The sequence below is a fragment of the Rhinoderma darwinii genome, chromosome 2 (assembly GCF_050947455.1).
Source record: "Rhinoderma darwinii isolate aRhiDar2 chromosome 2, aRhiDar2.hap1, whole genome shotgun sequence".
In the NCBI taxonomy this organism is placed as follows: Eukaryota; Metazoa; Chordata; class Amphibia; order Anura; family Rhinodermatidae; genus Rhinoderma; species Rhinoderma darwinii.
The window spans coordinates 379653970-379677036 of NC_134688.1; the positions used below are offsets into that span (position 1 = coordinate 379653970).

A 23067-nucleotide genomic window follows, 5' to 3' on the forward strand; every position below is an offset into this window, starting at 1 on the left:
ATAAAAAATAAAAACGGGCGCTCTGACCACCATAAATATATATGATGCATTTAGTTGCCACAGAATTTTGAAACTATTTAGATAATGTCTAATGTCATTTAATTAAGGCAATGTTTCTGAGTAGCATATAAGAGATACTGTTCTGCTCTGCTTGGATACCAAATTTTAGGGAAAATGTGCAACAGAATTTGGGAACTATAAGAGAAATTAATACAGCGGACTCATAAGCAGAGCTAGTTTGAGTCTGTTGTATTAATGATCCACAGTGGACAGTGCTTCCTCAACTGTTCCGTATGTTTGTTTATTACGACCACTTTGTTTTCTTGCGTCGTCCGTTTTTCTGCACAAACACGTAGGTCACGTGATCAGATTTCCTAGCAATGCGGACAGCACACGAAAGACTTCCATGTGCTGTTAACTATTTTTGCGAAACCATAGACTTGAATGGTGGCACGGGTCTGAAAAATGGACAGGGAAAGGACATGTTCTATAATTTGGGGTACGCGACAACGGATATGCAAAAAAACTCTGCCAAGCGCATGGCCCCATAGAAATAAATAAGGCCCCATGCACACAACCGTAAAATCGCCCATTATTACGGGCCCATTAATTTCTATGGCCAACGGATACCTTCCCGTATGTCTACGGAAGGGTGTCCATGCCGTAGAAACCTGGCGGAAAAAATAGGACATGTCCTATTTTTTTATTTTATGGACCGTGCTCCAATACTTAATGGGAGCGGCCGGCCGTGTCTGTAATTACGGGTTGGCACGGTCGTGTGCATGAGGCCTGAGTCAGTGTGCTGTGTGCTAAAAATCCGAATAGCACACTGAAGAAAAACACGGTCACTCACTTCATAACCGCATTATACCGGCAACACACAAGTGTACTTGATCTGTCTCGCTTTCACCTCTATTTAAATACAGAATAAGTTTAAAAAATGTATCGATAATCCTAATTAAACATTCAACACACCTAAATAATTTTTAAACTAAAAACAGCTACAGAGCTTAATACATAATATCTCTTGTAGCACTAAGCAATCTGTCATTCAGGACTGCCTTGATCTCCTGTTACTGCATAGCTCAGGACCCAAATACATAATTTCTCCATATTTGGATGGCAGGTGGCGGTGCTTAGCATGCCTGGTTTATTGTAGACAGAGCAATGGAGGAGGCTACTGCCTCTGTCAGTTGCTTAAAAATGGACACTAACTTTTCAGACAACTTATGCTAATCTAATAGTATACCTGATATAGGTATTCTTTGTAACTTACTTAGTTATAACCTAGTTGTTTTATCCATGCAAATTCTTTTCGAAGTTACTACCATTAGGCGTCTCCCTTCCTGTATTCTGCTGTCCCCTCCCTGTATTCTGCTGTCCCCTCCCTGTTCAGCAAAATCCACAGAGTAGATTAGATAGACTGCAGGAAGTTAGGGTTGTGTTTCCTCACTGCCCCCCAATACAAGTCTATGTAGAGGGGAGGGGGGGACAGAGAGGAGAGGAGACACAGGCTGCTGTTAGACGTTATGTCACATTGACAGCTACACTGCTCATTACTGCTGTATAATTTCCAGGCTGCTTGCTGTAGCATATTTATATATGTGATAGGAAAGCAGGATTCTCCTCTTATATCTCTGTGTGCTTTTGTATGGAAGACATTATAGCAGTTAGGCTCCTCCCACTAGCACAGAGATCATTCAGAATTAGAGAGAGAGCCTGCAGGGGGGAAAACTGCTCAAAAATGAATACAAGTCATATAATGGCCAGAAATCATGTTATTCCTCATGTACTCACATATGACAGCTTTTTCTGAAAAGTTAGGTAGGTTTAAGGCAGGGGCGTAGCTAAAGGCTCATGAGCCTGGGTGCAAGAATTCAGCTTGGGCCCCCCTACCCCTCCCCAACACAACTAACACCAGACCCCTGCGCGCGCCTATGCCCAGCCGCCTTGCCCAACAGCCCCCATAGTATAATGCCCCCACACACTATAATTTTCCCATAGCTGCCCCCACACATTATAATGCCCCATACCGTATAATGCTCCTTATATCCGCCCCCACATTATAATGCCCCACATAGCTGCCCCCATACAGTATAATGCCCCCATATCTGCTCCCCATACAGTATAATGCCCCCATATCTGCTCCCCATACAGTATAATGCCCCCATATCTGCTCCCCATACAGTATAATGCCCCCATATCCGCTCCCCATACAGTATAATGCCCCCATATCAGCTCCCCATACAGTATAATGCCCCCATATCAGCTCCCCATACAGTATAATGCCCCCATGTCCGCTCCCCATACAGTATAATGCCCCCATGTCCGCTCCCCATACAGTATAATGCCCCCGATATCCTCTCCCCATACAGTATAATGCCCCCATATCCGCTCCCCATACAGTATAATGCCCCCCATATCAGCTCCCCATACAGTATAATACACCCCCCTCGCCATATCAGCCCACCATACAGTATAATGCCCCCCATACAGTATAATACACCCCCCTCGCCATATCAGCCCACCATACAGTATAATGCCCCCCATACAGTATAATACACCCCCCCGCCATATCAGCCCACCATACAGTATAATGCCCCCCATACAGTATAATACACCCCCCCCGCCATATCAGCCCACCATACAGTATAATACACCCCTGCCATATCAGCCCACCATACAGTATAATGCCCCCATATGTGCATAATAGAAAAATAACCATTACTTACCTATCCCCGTTCCCATGCTGGGTGGATGCTTCGCCTCCTCCGGTGTGTGCTATGAGTGACTCGGCGCAGACAGGCGCGATGATGTCTCTACATCGCGCCTGCCTGCGTCGAGCCGCTCAGGGCACAGTGAATGCTGGGAGTAAGGAGACGTCCGCTCCTTGCTCCAGCATTGAATGGAACCGGGACCTAGAGTGACTGGCGACCCCCCCGGAGGTCATCACACGATCCCCTAGGGGGACGCGACCCACAGTTTGTAATGTGTTGTATTGTGCAGTTTGCGGTGGAGAGAGGAGGGGGGCTGTAATTTAACGGGCCCCCCCCTCTCCACCGCAAACACAGACCGCACAATACAACACAATACGTTACAAGACAACACATTACAACACATTTCAATACAGACTGCAATTCACCTGGACTCCTCCGCACCGGCTCTTCCACTGCACTGGCTGGAAGACGTGTGGCGTGACGTCACGTTCACATGGTACACTAAGTGTACCATGTGACCGTAACCAGGAAGTGCCGGCTTCATGGCACAGAAAATTTGTTTAACCAGCATGCTATATGGCTAATATTGCAATATGTGACACTATGAGAACAGCAGAGGGGTTCAGGCTATGGGGTCAATGATCTCAATTCCTGACCGGTTTCTCAGTGTTGATCATTTGAGCACCACGTGTACTGCACTAAAAAAAACTTTTCCAAGGATTTCTTTCAAATTTTGGTTTACTTGAAGATAAAATCCGTGTTATAAATATAAATCCTAATTTGTATTTGTTTTCACAAGGAATGTGTGCTGTAGTTCCCTTTTCCTTGTGGCTAGAACAATGCAGTAACAATTTGCTAAAAGTTGCCATGTTAAGTATGAACTGTGCCTTTGTGTAACGCCATGTGCTGTATATATCTTTATGTATGCTGCTGTGACGACTGCATAAATGTCCCTAAGCTTTTGGTGTCCTGTTGTAGCTCGTACCCAGTCTCAAGATGTGCTCGTTGATGATCGTGTCTAGCGAAATGCCCATTTTACATTCTCGTGGCAGCTGAATGTTTACAGAATTACTGGATACCTCTTTGTTCAGAAGACCTATAAAAAGGTTTGCGCACATTGTGTGTAACATATTTATTTTTTTTTATCTACCTTTTAGGATGAATCCCTTCAACGACTGCAAAAGGAGTCCGAAATTCTTCAGAGAACATATGCACACTACTTTGATCTAACCATTATCAACAATGAGATTGATGAAACTATTAGACATCTGGAGGAAGCCATTGAGCTTGTGTGCACGGCACCACAATGGGTTCCAGTATCCTGGGTCTATTAGATCATTTTCAAGGGAACTGTCGGTGTTTTAATACTTCAAAATCGCCTCGTGCAGTACTTGGAGAATCCTCTTTGTTGACATTCTGTCAACTGGTCTTGGCCCCTAGAGACTACCTAAATGTAGTGTGATCTAAATTTATAATTATTGTCATGTCCTAATAGGTGGGAAGGAAAACGAAGCAAACTTTCAGTGCTAATTTAAAGAGACAGTATCTGGTTTTAACCTTTTTTATTTCTCCTAGATTGTATTAAAATATACCTTTTTAAAATATATGCATTATTCAGTCCTTTTGAATGTTATATTTTTGGAAACCATAGCTTTTTGTTTAAAAGGCCTCTGAAAACTGCACAAGTGATATGCTGCTTTCTATAATCTATTTTAATAATGGGGGAATTTGGTTACCTTAGCAAAGGTGGAACGCTACATTCTTTTTAGAGTCTTATGTCATTCATTCAATAGCAAAGGCACTATTTAATTTATTTACACAAATCGCCTTCATCTATTGGAAGAGGAGATACCACATATTTAATGGCCTTTTTCATTTAAGATATTTTCCTTTTAAAGTATTTACTGCATAAAATATTTTGATTTGATACTGTCTCTTTGAACAAAACTATAAACAATATAGAAATTTGAAAGTGGGTCTTAATGCATGTGGACAGTCGCAAGCGTTTATACTGTTGGTGTATCTGTGTTGAACAATCTGTAACTTACAGAAACATACATTCCGTTCATGGGAATTCGTACCCAAGGGAATTAATTACAATTAATATAACCAAGTTGTAAACCTATGCACATCCCTTGCATTTTGGGCAACTTTAAAAAGAAAAAAAACAAAAAAAAACATGATTTTTATTATTAATCATGTAGTGTAATGTGTTTGTAATTTTGTCTCAATTTAATTTGTTGTAAACAGGGGAAGGTAACAACTGATTTTTCTTTCTGTTTATTAATTTTTATTTTGTTTTGCCATTTCAAATCTGTTGTCAAGAAGAGTATTAGTGTTTTAATTAAGGAAATAAGAAAAATGTTTTGGTTTTTTTATGCATTGTAATTGTACAAAATGCACAAAATATGATTTATGTAACAAATGGTTTTGGGGACCTATATCAAACCAATATTCCGTATTATCTAAAAAGAAAAAAATGCCCTGTAAATTCGTTAGCAGAATCTAAGAATTAGCTTGACCAATATTTTATTTTTAAATATATTTCCTTTTTATGTGTTCAATTACATGCTATTGGGTCCTTCATTTATTGTATCTGAAAAATTCATTTTATAATTCTTGTGGCACAGTATGATTCTGCAGATAATTTGTCTTACTGGTTGCACATTACATGTGCTCTTTGGGAAGTTGATGATGGGTTAAATTCTGCCCAATCTTGCAACTTCTTGTTTCCATTGGCACAGTTTTAATTCCTAAAGCACAAAATGTACAGTACATTAAAGTCACTAGAAGATCTTCATAACCCATAAATTGGTTAGGTGTCATGTGCTATTCATGACACCGAACACAAGAAATAATTTCTTTCAGAGATAAGGCCGTACTAGGTACAGGAATTCAATGTCTCCTAAACTTGCAAAAGATATGTTTTAAGTTTCCCTCATTTTTGGTCTTTTTTTTCAATAAGTACCCTTTAATTTTGTTAATACACACTTTTCACTTTTTTTTCCGATACGGCAATCTTTCTGTAGAATTAGAACCTTGACATTACCTCTCATTTGAGCATGTTGGTGGCGAGGGAGAAAAGCACTCCATTTTGAAATTTGTATAACTGTAAACATAAAATGTAGTGTCTTTTTATCCAACATGTTTTGTTAACTCCAACAATGTAAAAAATACTTTTGACTTTTTGATTTCATCATTTGTAGTCTTGTACATCTGAAAGTTCAATGTAAACGTCCATAAGAAACTTTCTGCTCAAGGTTGGCTGATTAGGGTAAATAGTGAAAAACAAAAGACAAATTCACCATGAAAGTATAAATAAAATCAGATTTATTTTGTCCTGTGCTATTTTTTATTTCTGACTCCTCTTTCCATTTTACAGCTAATGTACTGTATATATTGATCTTTATTATCGAACAGTTAACTAAAAAGTAAAGCAAAAAACTGCCTCATCAAGAATGACCATTCATTTTTCATCTTTTTTAAATTTTGGAATCTGTAAAAATTGTGTTCAGTACAGAGCCGCTTGTGTTTTGAACATTCTAATAAAAAAATCTACCCATGAATTTAGATATATTTTACAAACACCAATGAGAGCGTTCAATATATCTGGGACATGATTTTTAGTTTTTAAGTGACTTATTGAATTTCTGTACATTCACAATGAATTTGTGAATTGTCTTTTTACATGAAAAATCTGGAGTACAAATTATTTTTCATATCAGTTGTAGTTTCTAAGAGAACAGCCTCTCATCCTTATTAAAATGCTGGGATGGGGAAATTACTGGTGCTAGAGAAACCGAATTACTACGTGTTGCAAAATAGGTTTCTTACTTCAAGACAATGTCCATTGCTTTCTTAGGCTTCCTAATCTTAATATCTGTTTAAATATCTTGCCAAGAAATTGTTTTTTTTTTCAGTGCCTGTTACCATCACATTACAAAAAAAATTAAAACCTGTAAATTATTTAATGTGCGATTAATCAGTCATCTTGTAATTTCATTTGAATTGCGATCTCACACATCCATTATGGTGAATGTTGGGGATTTGTTGTCGTGCAGTAATCCACTCCGGGCAAAGGGCTACATCACTGCTAATAAATGAGAGATGTAATGAATTTCACTGTAAAAAAAACAAACACAATGCTACTTTTCAAGGTGCCACGCTCCCTAGAGGTAAAGTCTTCGGCCGGATGGGATTAATACATTGACACATACCAACCACTGTCTTTGTGAAAAAGTATGTACATTTGAATAGAATATGCTGTGAAGAAAAGAATAATCTGATATATAGGTTTCAACTGTAAATTAGCTCATAAATCATAAGAAAGCAGATTCTGTCACTTTGTAAGATTGGTTAATCAGAATTAAAGCCAGGTGAAAGATCTTTGCAATATGTTATCCACGTGTTGATTTCTTCTGTACATGGTTTTTCTTGTTACTCCTTTTGGGGATGGTTTGTTAAAAAAATATTCCAATCATTACTTCGTTTTACAGTGATGACCCCAACCTTGTAAAATTGTCATAGGATGCCATTGTTTTCATTTGATAAAATGAAAGCTGCATACATTTATTTTATTTTTTTAAATTTATTCCTCAGTTATAAATACATTTGATCTAAATTCATATACATTAAACGCTACCTTATATGTACCTAATAATTCCTTAAATAAATAAATTGTCCCGTAAAAAAAATAGTCGTTAAAGGGGTTTTCCAGCTTCTGACACCTGATGACCTATCCACCGGAAAGGTCATCTGTACATGATCTGCGGGTATCCGACACCCGGGCCCCGCACAGATCAGTTGGTCCGGTGCCTCCATGCACCGGATGTACAAGCAGGAAGCCGTTAGCTCCGGCCACGGAATAGCGGCCGAGCTGCAGCTCTGCTCCTATTAAAGTGAATAGAAGCAGTTCCGCAGTATGGCCGCTATGCTATGTACGGAGCCAACTGCTTCCGGGCTCCGTCCATAGCATTATGTGCCCAAAATCTGGTGCCCGCAGGCCACCGGAGCGGCTTATCGTGCGGGGTCTGGGTGTTGGACCCGCACCGATGACATACTGATGACCTATCCGTTGGATAGGTCATCAGTTGTCAGAAGTAGGACAACTCCTTTTAATAGCTACGTAGTAAAGTTATAAATGACGGAATGCAAGCAGTAAAATTGTTCTTGGTCTTTATGGCCAAAATTGGCTTGGTCCTTAAGGGGATAAATTACAGCAGTTTGGTGCTACAATATGGAAAAATATGCAATAACAAATAACCAAGAGCGCAAAGCTGTTCATTTTTTTTTTTCTCCAATTAAGCAATACGATGCACGCTACACTGTAATGACATACTGGTGCAGTATTCAGTTGAATTTTACACCATCTCAAATGTATTATGGCTGATGCATATACGAGCCCACAGTTAGATTTATGTTCACACGGGCAAATTACAGCTGTATTTCAGAGCATAAAACGCTTCGAAATACACTTGAACTTTGACTAGAAACAGCTCTTATTGAATTAAATGGGAAATATCTGTAGTTCAGACGAGATGAATTTTTACACCCCTGAATTCAAATATGCCGCATAAAAATACGCCTCTTAAAAATAAGTGGCATGACACTCTTGAGGTGTTTTTTAAACTGATTTCCAAGTCTCACTACAATAATGCTTCGAAAATAATCTTCAAAATGTGGTTTCAAACACCAAAAAACGCTTTGAAAATTCACTACAAAACTCCTGGATTTAGATGCTGTGTTCTCTTGAAATCCACCTTGTATTTTTCTGCCTCAAACAGATGAGGTGTGTGAACATAGCCCACAAGGGTGGATAAGATTGTTTGCTCATGCATCTGTAGACAGATCTTGACTAAGAATGATTTGCTTACTGGGATCTCCACCAATCCCAAGAACAAACTCCTACTGATCGATCTTTTATGGCATAATGGTTAATGTTTATCACTCGAATAGGGTATCCTCTAATAATAATTAACTTCAGTATGCTTTAAAATAAACAAACATTGTGACTTAAAATAGTGTACACTTCATTGGTTTAGGTCCCAGATGAGTGGGATATACTCTTATTCACAATTCCCACATTAGTGGGTAAGTTAGAAGTAGGTAGCTATTAGGGGTAATTATTAAGCACCATTTTAGTAATTTTAACAGACCGTAACTTTACTTAATTTTATTAAGACCTGATAGCAAACCGTGGTACAAAGTAGAAAAGTATAGAATAATGTTGCATACAGCAAATAATACAGCAGTACCAAGTGTACAAGGTCAACTATTAACAATTTTACGGTTATATTTCACATATCAAAACGTGTGTGTGTGTCTATATAGTAGAAAACAAAACCTGAACAAACCGCCTTTCCTTATCAGAAGAAAATGTCAAATCAAATCTGGTGAGGGCCAGTCAATGGTAGAGTTTAGTGGAAGAATGGGGGACCGCAGAGAGAAGTCTGCGAATTCCAGGCCCGAGCAATGTCAAATTAAGAGCTAGTGTGAGGGTGTGGACCCACTGGGCCGTACCACATAGCGGGGTAGCAGCTGGCCAACAAGGTACAAAACAATGTCTATAGTTCAGAACGGGTACCTGAGGTAATGTAGACCGTAGCGGAAGTACGACTTTTTCAGCAGGTGGCACCGTGGAAGACATGACTTTGACTTTCTCAGTAGATGCGATAGCACGGGGTACAGGCAGCAGGAACGGGTAACACTGGGAACTGGAAAACACTGGGAGACCATTTGCAAGACAAACTTAGGTATACAACAACGCTCAGGCAAGGAACAAGTGGGCAGAGCCCCTTTTTATAGTCCAGCAGCCATTTTGGCTAATTATTGGTTGGTGACAGCTGGACGCGTACTGGCCCCTTAAGGCAGTGCATGCGCGGGCGACCTGCGGGAAACAGTCCGAGGAGGGAGACGAAGACACAGGTCCATGGCCGGGGCCATCAGAGTGTAAGTCTGAACGACGGCCCCCGGCCATAGACTTTACAGAGGTTTGGCTATCCAAGAGCTCCACACTTTCAAAGATTTATCAGGGCATCCACGTGCTTCATAAGTAAGTTTAAAAAGTGGCAAAAAGTTTCCTCTACCAATAATGAAAGGGTTCAAGTATACGAGGGAGTCCTACTTAAAGCTCAAGAAATTCCATTATCTCCGCCCAGAAATTATTAATAATCGGACATTCACAGAACATATGTAGGAAGGAGCCCTCCGCTCTCTGGCACCATGGACAGACAGGAGCAGGAATACGTCCCATCCTAAATAATTTGGAGGGGGTGTAGTAATTTTGGTGGAAAAATTGTAATTGAATAAGTCCATCTCTTGTAAATATCAAGGGACCTGTTAGAGCAGATTGTATTTACTGATGATCATAAGGAAATGCTAAGGAAAGAGTGAGACCATCGGTCCAGGGCTCAATCAAGTTTATTAGAAGATACAGTTAATAACTGTATATATAAAGTATGGATAATGGTTTAGCCAACATCTCCTGTGTCACCCAATCCACCACTGTGGACATAAAAAGTCTAACATTATACTCTGCAAATTGTGACCAGAGGCCATGTCTAAGCTGGAAATAACGGAACCTGAGATGAGTCGGGATCTGGTGTTTGGACCGAAGTTGTGCAAAAATAGCTACTTTATCTTCCACGTAACTGCAGCAGAAGCGGGTTATACCAGGGTGGTGTCCTAGGTGACCAGGACCCCTCTTTGGAGTCCAAATGCAACGATGATCTCTGCAAGAACTTCAGAGTAGTCTGCATTGGGCCTGTGAGTGTGTGTCCCGGGGAGGGGGCTGCTGTCTATAGAGTCCACCGGGCCTTTATAGGAACCGAGAAGTGAAGCTTCCAGCTCAGTACAGAGATTGAAGTGTCTATGGGTAAACCACCACCATACATAAACCAGTTGACTAGTCAGAAAGTAGAGATGTAAATTCGGGAGTGCCAGCCCATCCTGCTCAGTGTGTAGTTGTAGTGTGCTTAGAGCGATTCTAGGAGTACCTCCTGCCCAAATAAAAGATCTAAGATCTTTGTCAATATCGGAATGGAGTGATAATGGTAGCCATACTGGAGAATTGTGAAAGAGGTACAAGAATCTAGGTAGTGACTTCATTTTAAACAAATTCTGGCTGTAACTGTAATGGGGAGGGGTTTCCATATATCTTAAAACGTTTTACCAAAGGAGTGAAATGATAAGGTTCAAGCGTACAAATATCTGAGCTAATCACTATACCTAGATAAGTAATTTTATCTGCCCATTGTAGTGGAGAAGAAAGTGCAGTTTCTCTAGCCGCATAGTCTATCGCCATTACTAAAGATTTTGACCAATTCACACGAAGGCCAGAGAAGGACCTAAATAACTCAAATGGAGGGGTCAAAATTCATCCATGAGGTCCGACTGAGGTGAGTGGATGCAAGCACTGGCTTCTCCTCAGGAGGAGGCTGGGGCCAGCGCTTGCCGACTCGTGGCTGTCGGGGGGAGGTTGGAGCTGACAGCCCGCAGCCACGGACATTACAGTATCACCTGCGTAAAGAGACACATTCCTCCTTTTCACCCATCTCAAAACCCTTTATATCAGGAGAGGCTCTTCTAGCTAGTGCTAATGGTTCAATGGCCAATGCTAAAAGGGAAGGTGTTAGTGGGCCACCATGTCTAGTCCCTTAGGCTAGTGTGAGTGAGGGGGAGATGTGACCATTGGTTTTAGTACTGGCTATCGGTTGGGAGTATAACTACCCATCGGATAAACCTGGGTCCAAATCTAAATTTACCTAGTACAGACCACATATAAGACCACTCTACCAAGTCTAAAACCTTCTCAAGGTCCAAAGAGGCCACAATTCTGCAGCCACTCGACCCTTCAGTAGAAGATATGTTCGTGAAGAGCCTTCGAAGGTTAACATCAGTGGCCTTCCCTGGCATGAAACCAGATTGACTGGATGAATAAGATGAGAAATGATTATTTGCAGACGCGTCACCAATATTTTGGCTAATATTTTGATATCACAATTGAGGAGTGAAATCCGTATATATGAGCCACAGTCTTTAGTATCCTTACGGAGCTTGGGGATCAGCAATATAAGAGCCTCTCAGAAGGGGGGGACGGTATTACCCCCATTGAAGGATTGAAAAATGTTAAGCAAGTGAGGTGGTCAGTTCAACATGCAATTCATACCACTCTATTGGTAGATCATCTAGTCCCAGCGTTTTCCTGTTTGCAAAGGAGCTAATAGCCTCAGTAATTTCTTCCATAGTCAGATGAGCCTCCAGAAAATCAACATTCTCTCCATCCAGAGTGGGGAACACAATAGTGTCTAAGTATGCCTCTAGGTCAGGTGGATTATTTGAGACCTTAGAGGAGTATACATCAGAGTAAAATTTAGTAAAAATGTCATTGATGGACAGGGGTCACTAACCGGTATACCAGTACAAGAGGGGATTTCCAAAATGGGGTTCAGGGTGGTGTCCTCTCTAGCCAAGTAGGCCAGCAAAAGACCATTCTTATCCCCCTGCTCAAAAACTCTTTTGGGAACACAACATTTTCTTACCTACCACCAGATTTACCTAGTTTAATTGGGTTATGGACTTAGACCGCTTTATAAGAAAATTGAAGAGGCATAAATCACACCGAATTCAAACTAGAGACGTGTATCCAACAGGGAACGAATGAGCTAGAAACTACAAAATCGGTAGTAGAACTTTTGGAGGAAGGGGAGAGACTAGAAGGGATAAGAGCCATTCACTAACCTAAAAATGAAAAACCACTAACATGCCCTTGTTAGGGGATACCCCACAAATTAATATTTTCTTAGACTTCGTCACTAAACTGTGTGCACAATTATTAGGCAAGTGAGTATTTTGACCATATCATTTTTATGCATATTTTCCAAATTCAAGCTGTATAAACCTGACTGCTTATTGGATTGAAGCATATCAGGTGATGTGTATTTGTGTAATGAGGGAGGGTGTGGCCTAGAAGATCAAGACCCTATATCAAGGTGTGCATAATTATTAGGCAGCTTGTTTTCCTCTGGCAATATGGGCCAAAAAAGAGCTTTAACTGACTCCGAAAAGTCAAAAATTAAGTCTTTCAGAGGGATGCAGCACTATTGAAATTGCTAAGATATTGAGAACCATCAAATGTTTGTTGCAAATAGTCAACAGGGTCGCAAGAAAGGTGTTGAGAAAAAAAACGCAAATTAACGGCCAAAGATTTGGGAAGAATCGAACGTGAAGCGTTTAAGAATCCATTATCCTCCAGTGCTGTCATATTCCAGAACTGCAATCTCCCTGGAGTGCCCAGAAGTATAAGGTGCTCAGTTCTTCGAGACATGGCCAAGGTAAGGAATCCTGAAACCCGACCACCACTGAACAAGATACATAAGTTGAAAAGTCAAGACTGGGCCAAGAAATACCTTTCTAATGTTTTATGGACTGATGGGATGAGTGACTCTTGACGGATCAGATTGATGGGCCTGTGGATGGATCGGTAACTGGCACAGAGCTTCACTGTGACTCAGACACCAGCAAGGTGGAGGTGGGGTACTGCTATGGGCTGGTATTATTAAAGATGAGCTACGGTAGTTGTACGATTTCGTGTTGAAGTTGGACTAAAAATCAACTCCCAAACCTACTGCCAGTTCTTAGAAAACATATTCATCAAGCAGTGGTACAGGAAAAAGATGCATCTTTCAAGAAAACCATGATTTTTTTATGCAGGATAATGCTCCATCGCATGCATCGAAGTACTCCACTGCATGGCTAACCAGTAAAGGCCTTAAAGGGAATGTGTTGCCAGAAAAACATGTGGTTTTTTTTTAAATTAAACATTTAGTGTGTGGGTGATTAAACATTGTTCACATTTTTTTAATTTTTTTCACGAGTCAGGAAATATTATAAATTAATTCTAATTTATAATACTACCCATTTTTGGTCACTAGATGGAGCTATCCCCAAAATTGCAGCTTTGCAAAATTGGGTAAAAAGCCCTCGCTCTAGTGAGCTCTCAGCATCCCCCCCTCCTTTATCCTGGCTAGTGCCGGGATAAACAAGGGGTTTGAACGGTGTAACCTCCTACACTGTGTGTCGCCATTTTTTGAGCTAACACACAGTGTAGTAGGTTTACATACAGTAGTAAACACACACAAACACGAACATACATTGAAATCTCTTACCTGCTCCTGCCGCCGCGGCTCCCTCCGGCCCGTCCGCTCCGTTTGCTGCCGCTGGTCCAAGTGCACAAATCCGGAAGCCGCGACCGGAAGTAGTAATATTACTGTCCGCCCGCGACTTCCGGTCCACAGGAAAATGGCGCCAATTTCGAATTGGACTGTGTGGGAGCGGCGCATGCGCAGTTCCCACACAGACGCCGTACACTGAAGTCAATGGGACGGGAGTCGTTCTCCGTCCCTATGGGACTGTGGCTGCCGTATTCCATGTCTGTATGTGTCGTTAATCGACACACACAGAAATGGAACAAAAAATGGCAGCCCCCATAGGGAAGAAAAAGTGTAAAAATAAGAAAAAGTAAAACACAAACACACAAATGAATATAAACGTTTTTAATAAAGCACTAACATCTTTAACATATAAAAAAATAATTTGTGATGACACTGTTCCTTTAAAGATTAAATAATAATGACGAGCCCCCTTCCTCACCTGACCTAAACCCTATTGAGAACTTGTGGGCCCTTCTTAAACGGCGGATTTACGGTGAAGGAAAACCGTACACCTCTCTGAACAGTGTCAGGGAGGCTGGTTGCTGCTGCACAAAAAGTTGACAGTCAACAGTTTTAGAAAGTGACAGACTCCATGGATGGAAGGCTTATGACTGTTATTGAAAATCTACTTTTTTTACTGAAAAAAAACAGAAATTTTTAGTTTTTACAAGGAATAAAGGAGAAAAAACACCCCAACATTTCTCCCGATTATGGCAATACCCTATATGTGGTAATGAACTGCTGTTTCGACACACAGCAGGGCTTAGAAGGGAAGGAGCGCTATTTGGCTTTTGGAGCTCAAATTGAGCTGAAATGGTTTTCGGGTGTCATGTTGCATTTGAGAGACCAAAACAGTGGAAACCCACCAAAAGTGACCCCATTTGGGAAACGACACAATTTAAGGAATCTATCTAGGGGTATAGTGAGTATTTAGACCCCACAGATCTTTTGCAGAATTTATTAGAATTAGGTGGTGAAAATGAATATCAACATTATTTCCACTAAATTGTTGAATTATTACATTTTCACAAAGGGTATAGGAGGAAAAAGCACCCCAAAATTTGTAAAGTAATTTCTCCCGAGTACAGCTATACCCCACATGTGGTCATAAATGTTTTTTTATTAGAAATTAATTAACCGTTTCCAGACTGATCCAATTTTTGCTTTTCTTTTTCGTTTTTCCCTCCCCACTTTCCATGAGCTATAACATTTTTATTTTTCCATCAAAAGAGTGGTGTGAGGGCTTATCTCTTGCGGGTTGTAGTTTCTATTGACACCATTTAAAGTACCATTTAATGTACTCGGAAACTGAAAATAAAAATCTTTACAGGCTGAAATTGCAAAAAACTGATTCCTCAATTTGTTTTTTGGGTTTTGTTTTTACGGCTTTCACCGTGCCGTAAAAACTAAAACGTTATCAAATTTATAGGTTTTTTTAAAAAAATATTTTACTACTTTTACAAAGTAAAAACTATTTGTTTCCCCATGTTCTGAGAGCCATAACTTTTTTTTATTTTTTGTTCGATTGAGCGGTGTGAGGGCTTATTTTTTGTGGGACGAGCTGTAGTTTTATTAACTTTTATAACTTGTATAACTTTTTGGTAAATTCTATCGTTTTTTTACGGCGTTCACCGTGCAAGTTAAATAATTGTATATTGTAATAGCTCGGACTTTTACGGACGCAGCCATACCAATTTTGTGTATTTTTTTTTTGGACATTAAAATATGAGAAAAGGTTTTGTTTTTGTCTCTTAAACATTTAAATATATATTTAAATTTTTTCACTAATAACTTTTTTTACTCCATTTTTTTTTTTACACATTTTATTAGTGCCCCTAAGGGTCTAAAACTATCGCTGGTTCAATACACCTCTATACTAATGTGTTGCAGTATTTTGTCATTTTTACAGTCTTCTGTAACAGCGCAATCGCGGTTCCTGTCCGTTAGTCCCGGGTGTCAGCTGTAATACACAGCTGACACCCGCAGCGTATGGCGCGGGCTCAGTGCGTGTGCCCGCATACATCACACCTTCGCACCACAACATGCTATTAAGTGATGGTGCTCGAATGGTTTAATGCGCAAATGAAAGTTTTCTACAGATATGCCATATTAGTGCACAATATGTTGTGCCCAGTTTGTGCAACTGAAGACAAATACCTCATAAAATGTTAAGTGGGTTCTCCCGGGTATGGCAATGCCATGTCTGTGAACGTAAACTGCTGTTTGGGCACGCTATAGGACTCAGAAGGGAGGGAGCGCCATTTGGCTTTTGGAGTGCAGATTTTGCTTGGTAGGAGTTCTGTTTGGTGTTTTACTGGTATTTCAGTTTATAATGTGAGGGCATATGTAAGCGGGGCCGAGTGCATCAGGTCATATGTAAGCTGTGCGGAGTACATCAGGGTATAATAAGACGGTATAATAATGGGGTAAATAAATAATAATTCATAGATATGTGGCAGGTGTCACACTGATAAATGGTGCCCGATCTTATCTGCTTTTGGAACATTCGCCACAATTTGCGTTGCCAGAATATTTTTATTTTTTCTCCAACGGAGCTGTGTGAGGACTTATTTGTTGCGGGACAATCTGTAGTTTTCATTGGTACCATTTTGGGGTATATGTGATTTTTTTTTTTTTTTCATCTCTTTTTATTTAATTTTTCGTCAAGCAAGGTGACCAAAAACCAGCAATTCTGACAATGTTTTTTTATTCTTTTTTTTTTTTCTTTTTATTACGGCACTCACTTTGGGCTATAAATGACAATTTTACTTTACTCTGCCGGTCGATAAGATTACGGCGTTTGTGCAATAAAATCACTTTTTTTTAATAAAATTCTTTATTTTTTGTGTTACTGTAATCTGAGAGCCATAACTTTATTATTTTTCAGTGAAAAAGTTGTGTAAGCCTAGATTTACACGGGTGTTGCGCATATCGAATGTGAAAAACTGCTGTTTTTCACATCCGAGGTACATCCATGCTCTGTGGGATGTGATATCGCGCATCCCCCATAGACTAGAGTCTATGGAGGGATGAATGAAAAAATAGGACATGTCGTATTTTCTCATGGACCCTTCACACGGTCCGTTGAAACAACGGCCGTGTGAACGGCCGCATTGAATTATATAGGTCCGTGTGACGGCCGTTGTTTCAACGGCCGTCACACAGACGTTTAACACGTTTGTGTGAATAAGGGCTTGTTTTTTGCGGGACGGATTGTAGTCTTTATTGGTACTATTTTGGGGTACATGCAACTTTTTTATCAATTTTTATTGTATATTTTGGGAGGTGTGGTGACCAATAAATAGTGATTCTGGCATTGTTTTTTACTTATTTTTTTGCGGTGTTCACCGTGCGGGAAAAATAATGTTACCGTTTTATAGTTTGGGTCGTTACGAACGCGATGATACCAAAAATGTGTATTTTGCATTTTTTTTCCTATAATAAAAGACTTGTCCCACTAGGGGACTTGAAGACTTGCAGCTCTGATCGCTGCTAGAATACATTACACTACCTATGCAGTGTAATGTATTCTAACTGTCATTGTGATGTGACAGTCACCCTGACAGGAAGCCTAGCCTCCGGTTGCCATGACAACCAGCAGCCCCCGCGGTTGCATGTGAGGGCTGCCAATCTGCTCTAAACTCCTTAAATGCTACGATCGCAATCGACCGCCGCATTTAAGGGGTTAATTGGCAAAATTAGCGGCGATAGGCCACTGATCAGCAACATGGAGAGCAGGGCAGACACCCTGCACAGTTAACCACCACGCAGCGGTTAAGTTAACTGTTAAACCCCAGACGTAACTGCTGTGTAAGTTAATGCACACGTTGGCGTGCATTATCGTTCAGGTGCGCGAAGGGGTTAACAGATGAAAATAGTGGAAAATGTCCACTAATGGTTGCTCAATAATTATGCACACAGAGATATTCTCCTAAGAAAGCCAAAACCTCACTTTTACTTTCTTAAAGGGAAGGTGTCACGAAAATTTATTTTTTTATATAATATTGCTTTTAGTTTGATATTAAAATACATTTTATTTATTTGTGTTATTGTGTTGTACTTTTTACTTTATTCTTACTTTTACTTCTCTATGGGGGCTGCCATTTTGTTTTTCATCTCTGTATGTGTCGATTAACGACACATACAGAGATGGAATACAGCACATACATCCCCATAGAGAATGCGAACGGGAGCCGTTCCATTCACTATAGCGTACGCCGTTTGTGTGGGAACGGCGCATGCGCCGCTCCAACACAGACCAAAAGGAAGGTCTTCGGCAGAGCGAAATCTGGCGCCATTTTCATGTGGACCGGAAGCCGCGGCCGGACAGTAAGATGACGACTTCCGGTCGTGGCTTCCAGCCATATGTTCAAGGCAGTGAAGACGCAAGGAATAGGAGCAGAGGCGGCAGCGGCGGCAGGAGCAGGTAAGTTATGTTTGTGTATGTGATGTGTGTTTTACGTTCATGTATGTTTGTGTTATACTGTCAGATTATCACTGTATCTAATCCTCCTACACTGTGCATTCGCTCAGAAAATGGCAGCACACAGTGTAGGAGGTTTGAAGATTCAACCCCCTCCTTCTCCTGGCACTAGCCAGGATAAGGGAGGGGGGATTGTGTGAGGACACTAGAGCGAGTGTGTCTACCCCAAATTTGCAGCATAAAGCAATGAGGTTGCTTTACCACATTGCTAATGCTGCAATTTTGGGAATTGCTCCCTCTAGTGACCAGCACATGGAAATGTTATAAATTAGAATCTAATTTATAATATTTCCTGACTTGTGAAAAAATTAAAACAATGTGTAATCACTTATATACTAACTGTTTAACTGCAAAAAATATTTTTCTAGCGACACATTCCCTTTAAATATTCAGGTTAGAGGTTTATTAACATTTTGCATTGACCGACAGCACTGTAGTTATTCAATAATAAAATGAATCCTGAAAAATACAACTTGCCTAATAATTGTGCGCACAGTGTAAAGAGATTGATCTCTTGGAAGGGAAAGTATGAGGTAAAACAAATCTTAACAAAGAAGAAACCAGGAGCCAAATGACTTCAGAGCAGGACAGTAGCATCACGATTAAACCCTCAGACAATGGTGGAAATGTAGTAGTCATGGACCGCAAGACATACCAAGAAATGTGTCTAACACTGGTTAAGGGCATGGAGTGCTACAGGATTTTAGATAGGGATCCTAGTCCAGTATTCATACAGGAACTAGAAGCTATATTACTGGTGGCACATAAGGAAGGCCTAATATTTGCGAGAGTGCAAGACTTTCTACTCCCACCCTTTACAACAATACCCGCTTTCTATGCACCCCCAAATGTGCATAAAAATACTGTATCCATTCGAGGACGCCCAATTGTCTCAGGGATATGGGGTATAGGTCAGAATATTTGCACAAATGTGGTTAGAATATTAAAGACCATTTGTGAATAGTCTACCCTCATATTTTGCGTGACTCGACTGAACTTCTCCTTAAGGTATACGGCCTTGAATTGGATGGACAGGTTTTGTTGGCAAGTATTGAGGTGGAGGCCCTTTACACGTCTATACCACTTAATCTTGGTATTTTGGTGGTGGGAAGTTTCAAGGAGAGGAAATCAATTCAGACCCCATAATGAATGTGTTAAACAAAATTTCTGACACAGAACTTTTTTCATATTTGATTGTCGGTTCTTCCACCAGCTCAAGGGTACAGCACTGGGGAGCCCCAGTGCCACCTCATTTGCAAATCTTTTCCTGGGCTGGTGGGAGAACAATATTATTTTTGTGGATGGAAACCAGGAGTGGTGCTATGGGATCCTATCATGTTATAGATTCGTAGATTATATTTTCATACTGTGGCAGGGATCTGAATCAGATTTTGGCAAATTTGTACAACCTCTTATTGTAAATGAATTGAACTTGCGGTTCATCTATGAGTGCAATATGACACATTTGACATTTCTTGAGGTGCTGGTAAAGAAGGATATCAAAGGGAAAATCCATACTTCAGTATATAGGAAACCCACTTCCACCAACAATCTTTTGAAATGTGAAAATCATCACCCAGTAGCACTCAAAAGGGGGATACCGAAAGGTCAATACCTTCGAGTGAGGAGGAACTGTTTATCTACAAGATCATTTAAGACAGGAGCCAATGATCTACAGGAGAGATTTAGGGAGAGAGGTTACTCAGATAAAACACGTAGGGGAGCTTTTGAGGATGGGATCTCCTAATCCCACGCAAAAAAGAGATGGAAGAAACCATTTAGGATTATTGGTACCTTTGATGAGGCACAAAGTATACATTATCTCCAAATATTGGAATGTCCTCCTTGAGGATCCGGATCTAAAAAAAGGTATTGAAGACTACTCCACAAGAGAGAGAGATCCTTAAAGTGTAGCTAAACATTTGACAAACTTCTGACATGTCATAGTGACATGTCAGGAGTTTGGATTGGTGGGGGGTCTGAGCACTGAGGCCCCCACCAATCGCTAGGACGAAGCAGCTGAAGAGCTCGTGTGAGCGCTCAGCCATTTCGTGTCTGTTCGGCTTTTTCCGGAAAGCCGATGTATCGGAGTACGGGCTCATAGACTTTCTATTGAGTCCGTATACGATACATTTATTTCCGGAAAAAGCCGAACAGACACGAAGCAGCTGAGTGCTCACACGAGCGCTTCAGCTGCTTCGTGCTAGCAATTGGTGGGGAACTCAGTGCTCGGACCCTCACCAATCCAAACTTCTGACACGTCACTGTGACATGTCAGAAGTTTGTCAAACGTTTATCTACACTTTAAGAGATCGCCTGGTAAAAAGCCACTTTACATCTGACAGATAAACTATTTAAGCGTAGCTACCCACTCGTACTGTGGGCAATTACAGATTTGGAGGATTTATAGCTTGCAAACATGTACATGTAAGTAAGACTTTTTCAAGTTTGGTGACCGGTAAAACATATGATTCGGGACTTTTTCAACTGCCAAACAAAAGGCCTAGTATATCTGATGACTGGTAGCTGCCCGCTAGCCTATGTAGGAAAAACTATACGGGAACTCAGGAGGAGAATAGGTGACCACCTTGGAGATATAAAGCATAAGAGACACCCCAATAGCACGTCATGTGAACATATGCCACAAAGGGGATCCCTGAAGTATATTTTTTATGGGGATGGAAAAGATACATGAAAGCGTAAGGAGAGGGGACACCAACAAATGTACCCTACAGAAGGCATGCATGTGGATCCTTAGGAAAAAGTGTCTTTAGTCTATGGGTATAAAATGAAGGGTACAGTTTCAGTATGTTTGGAGAATATCAATGCCTTCGAGTTATATTTATTTTGGAGTGGCCCTCTAAGATCTATAGCTTAGACAACCCTAAGTGCCTGGGCTCCTTAATGAATCCCAGTGAGTACAAATGTATATCTATATAAAACGCGCCAATGTACTTCTGGTCACATTAACCCACATTTGTACATTGAATTTCTAGAACATGAGGTATTTGGTGCTTAGGTGCACTCCTGGGTTCCATCCACATTGACCGACATGTGTACATCAAACTCTAGAACATAAGGTATTTGGTGCTTAAGATATAGAAAAGCATTTATACATTCAACTCTAGAACACAATGTAACTAATATCTAGGACATACAGATTAAATTAGCCATTTAGCTGTAAGTACTATGTACCACTGCATTAAATGCGGCTGGGGACGCGCTCTAGGTCCTCATGACAACGAATGCTGAAGTCAGGGAGAAGATGCCAGTAGTTGGTAAGCCGACGAGCAGGAGGTGTAGCTTAACATTGTCCGAGATGAGCCCCTCCGACAATTTACTGTGGATTCTTAACCTTTGTGGGAGGCTTAAGCTCGGTTTTCTCGAGCGCACGTGGCCATTGCATTTCCTTTACTGATTACTACTGACCAATGTAAAATGCACATAAACTATCCAATGTATACTGGTGTCACGTAGGGTTCGTGGACCCACTGGACCGTACCACCTTGGCGGGATGGCAGCTGGCCAACAGGGCGCAGGTCAGAGTCTATAGTTCATATAGGGTACCTGTGGCAGCTCAGACAGTAGCAAGGCAGGCTTGGCTGGGACTAGGCAGCAGGTAGATGTCAGGCGTGGAGTAGCAGGACAGGCGTGGTATACAGCACGGCTACAGCTCAGCACGGCACTAGATCAGGATACAGGGAACACTGGGAGCAGGAAACACTAGGGGACCATTTGCAAGACAAACTTAGGATACGACAACGCTCAGGCAACGAATCAAGGGGCTGGGACCTTATTATAATCCAGGGCACTTATGGGCTGATTACATATGAAAGTCTGGTGCGCGCGCTTCCCCTTTAGGAGTGGGCACGAGCCTGCGCGTGCACCCTACGGGACCCGGCCGAGGTGAGTGGACGTGAGCATTGGCCTCTCCTGAGGATTAGACTGGGGCCAGCGCTCGGAGACCCATGTCTGCGGCTGTCAGGAGGTGAGTGAACCTGACAGCCCGCGGCCACGGACTTGAGAGTATCCCCCCTCTTACTCGACCTCTTCTTGGGATCAGAGCGAGAGAGAAAATTCTTCAGAAGGGTAGGAGCATTGAGGTTCTCCCCTGGCTCCCAGGACCTCTCTTCAGGACCAAACCCCCTCCAATCCACCAAATATAAAGTCTTTCCTCTCACTCTCTTGGTGTCCAAGATCTCCTTAACCTCGAAGGTGTCTGAAGGGCCGCTGGAGGCAACCGCAGGGCTAGGAGTCTTGGTAAAGCGGTTCAGCACCACTGGTTTCAGGAGAGAGACATGGAAGGAGTTGGGGATCCTGAGGGTAGGAGGCAGCCGAAGCTTGTAGGAGACAGGGTTGATCCGCTGCAGGATCTCAAAGGATCCGCAGAACCTGGGAGCAAATTTGTACGACGGCACCCTCAGTCAAATATTCCTGGAGGACAGCCAAACCTTCGTGCTGGGAAGAAACTGTGGAGGTTCTCTTCTCCTTGTGTCCGCCTTCCGTTTCATGTGGTCGACCTCCAGCAGGATGGAGGATAGAGGCTGACGTGAAGGCACTCTTCAGGCTAGTGAATGCGGATTATGCCTCAGGAGTCCACACCTTGGCGTTCATGCCCTCCTTGTTGAGGTTAGAAATAGGAGAAGTTAGTGAAGAA

The 23067-nt window shown here is 41.4% G+C and overlaps 1 protein-coding gene across 14 annotated transcripts in view; it reads left to right on the forward strand.

The window, feature by feature from the left end:
• CASK (calcium/calmodulin dependent serine protein kinase) overlaps positions 1-6683 on the forward strand; it is a 295974-nt gene extending 289291 nt beyond the window's left edge. For all 14 annotated transcript variants that reach the window (XM_075853921.1, XM_075853923.1, XM_075853929.1 and 11 more), the window contains one exon: positions 3875-6683. In XM_075853921.1, coding sequence (XP_075710036.1) covers positions 3875-4051 — 177 coding nt within the window. In that variant the 3' untranslated portion in view covers positions 4052-6683. The remainder of the gene's footprint in view (positions 1-3874) is intronic.
• Positions 6684-23067: the final 16384 nt, after the last annotated feature.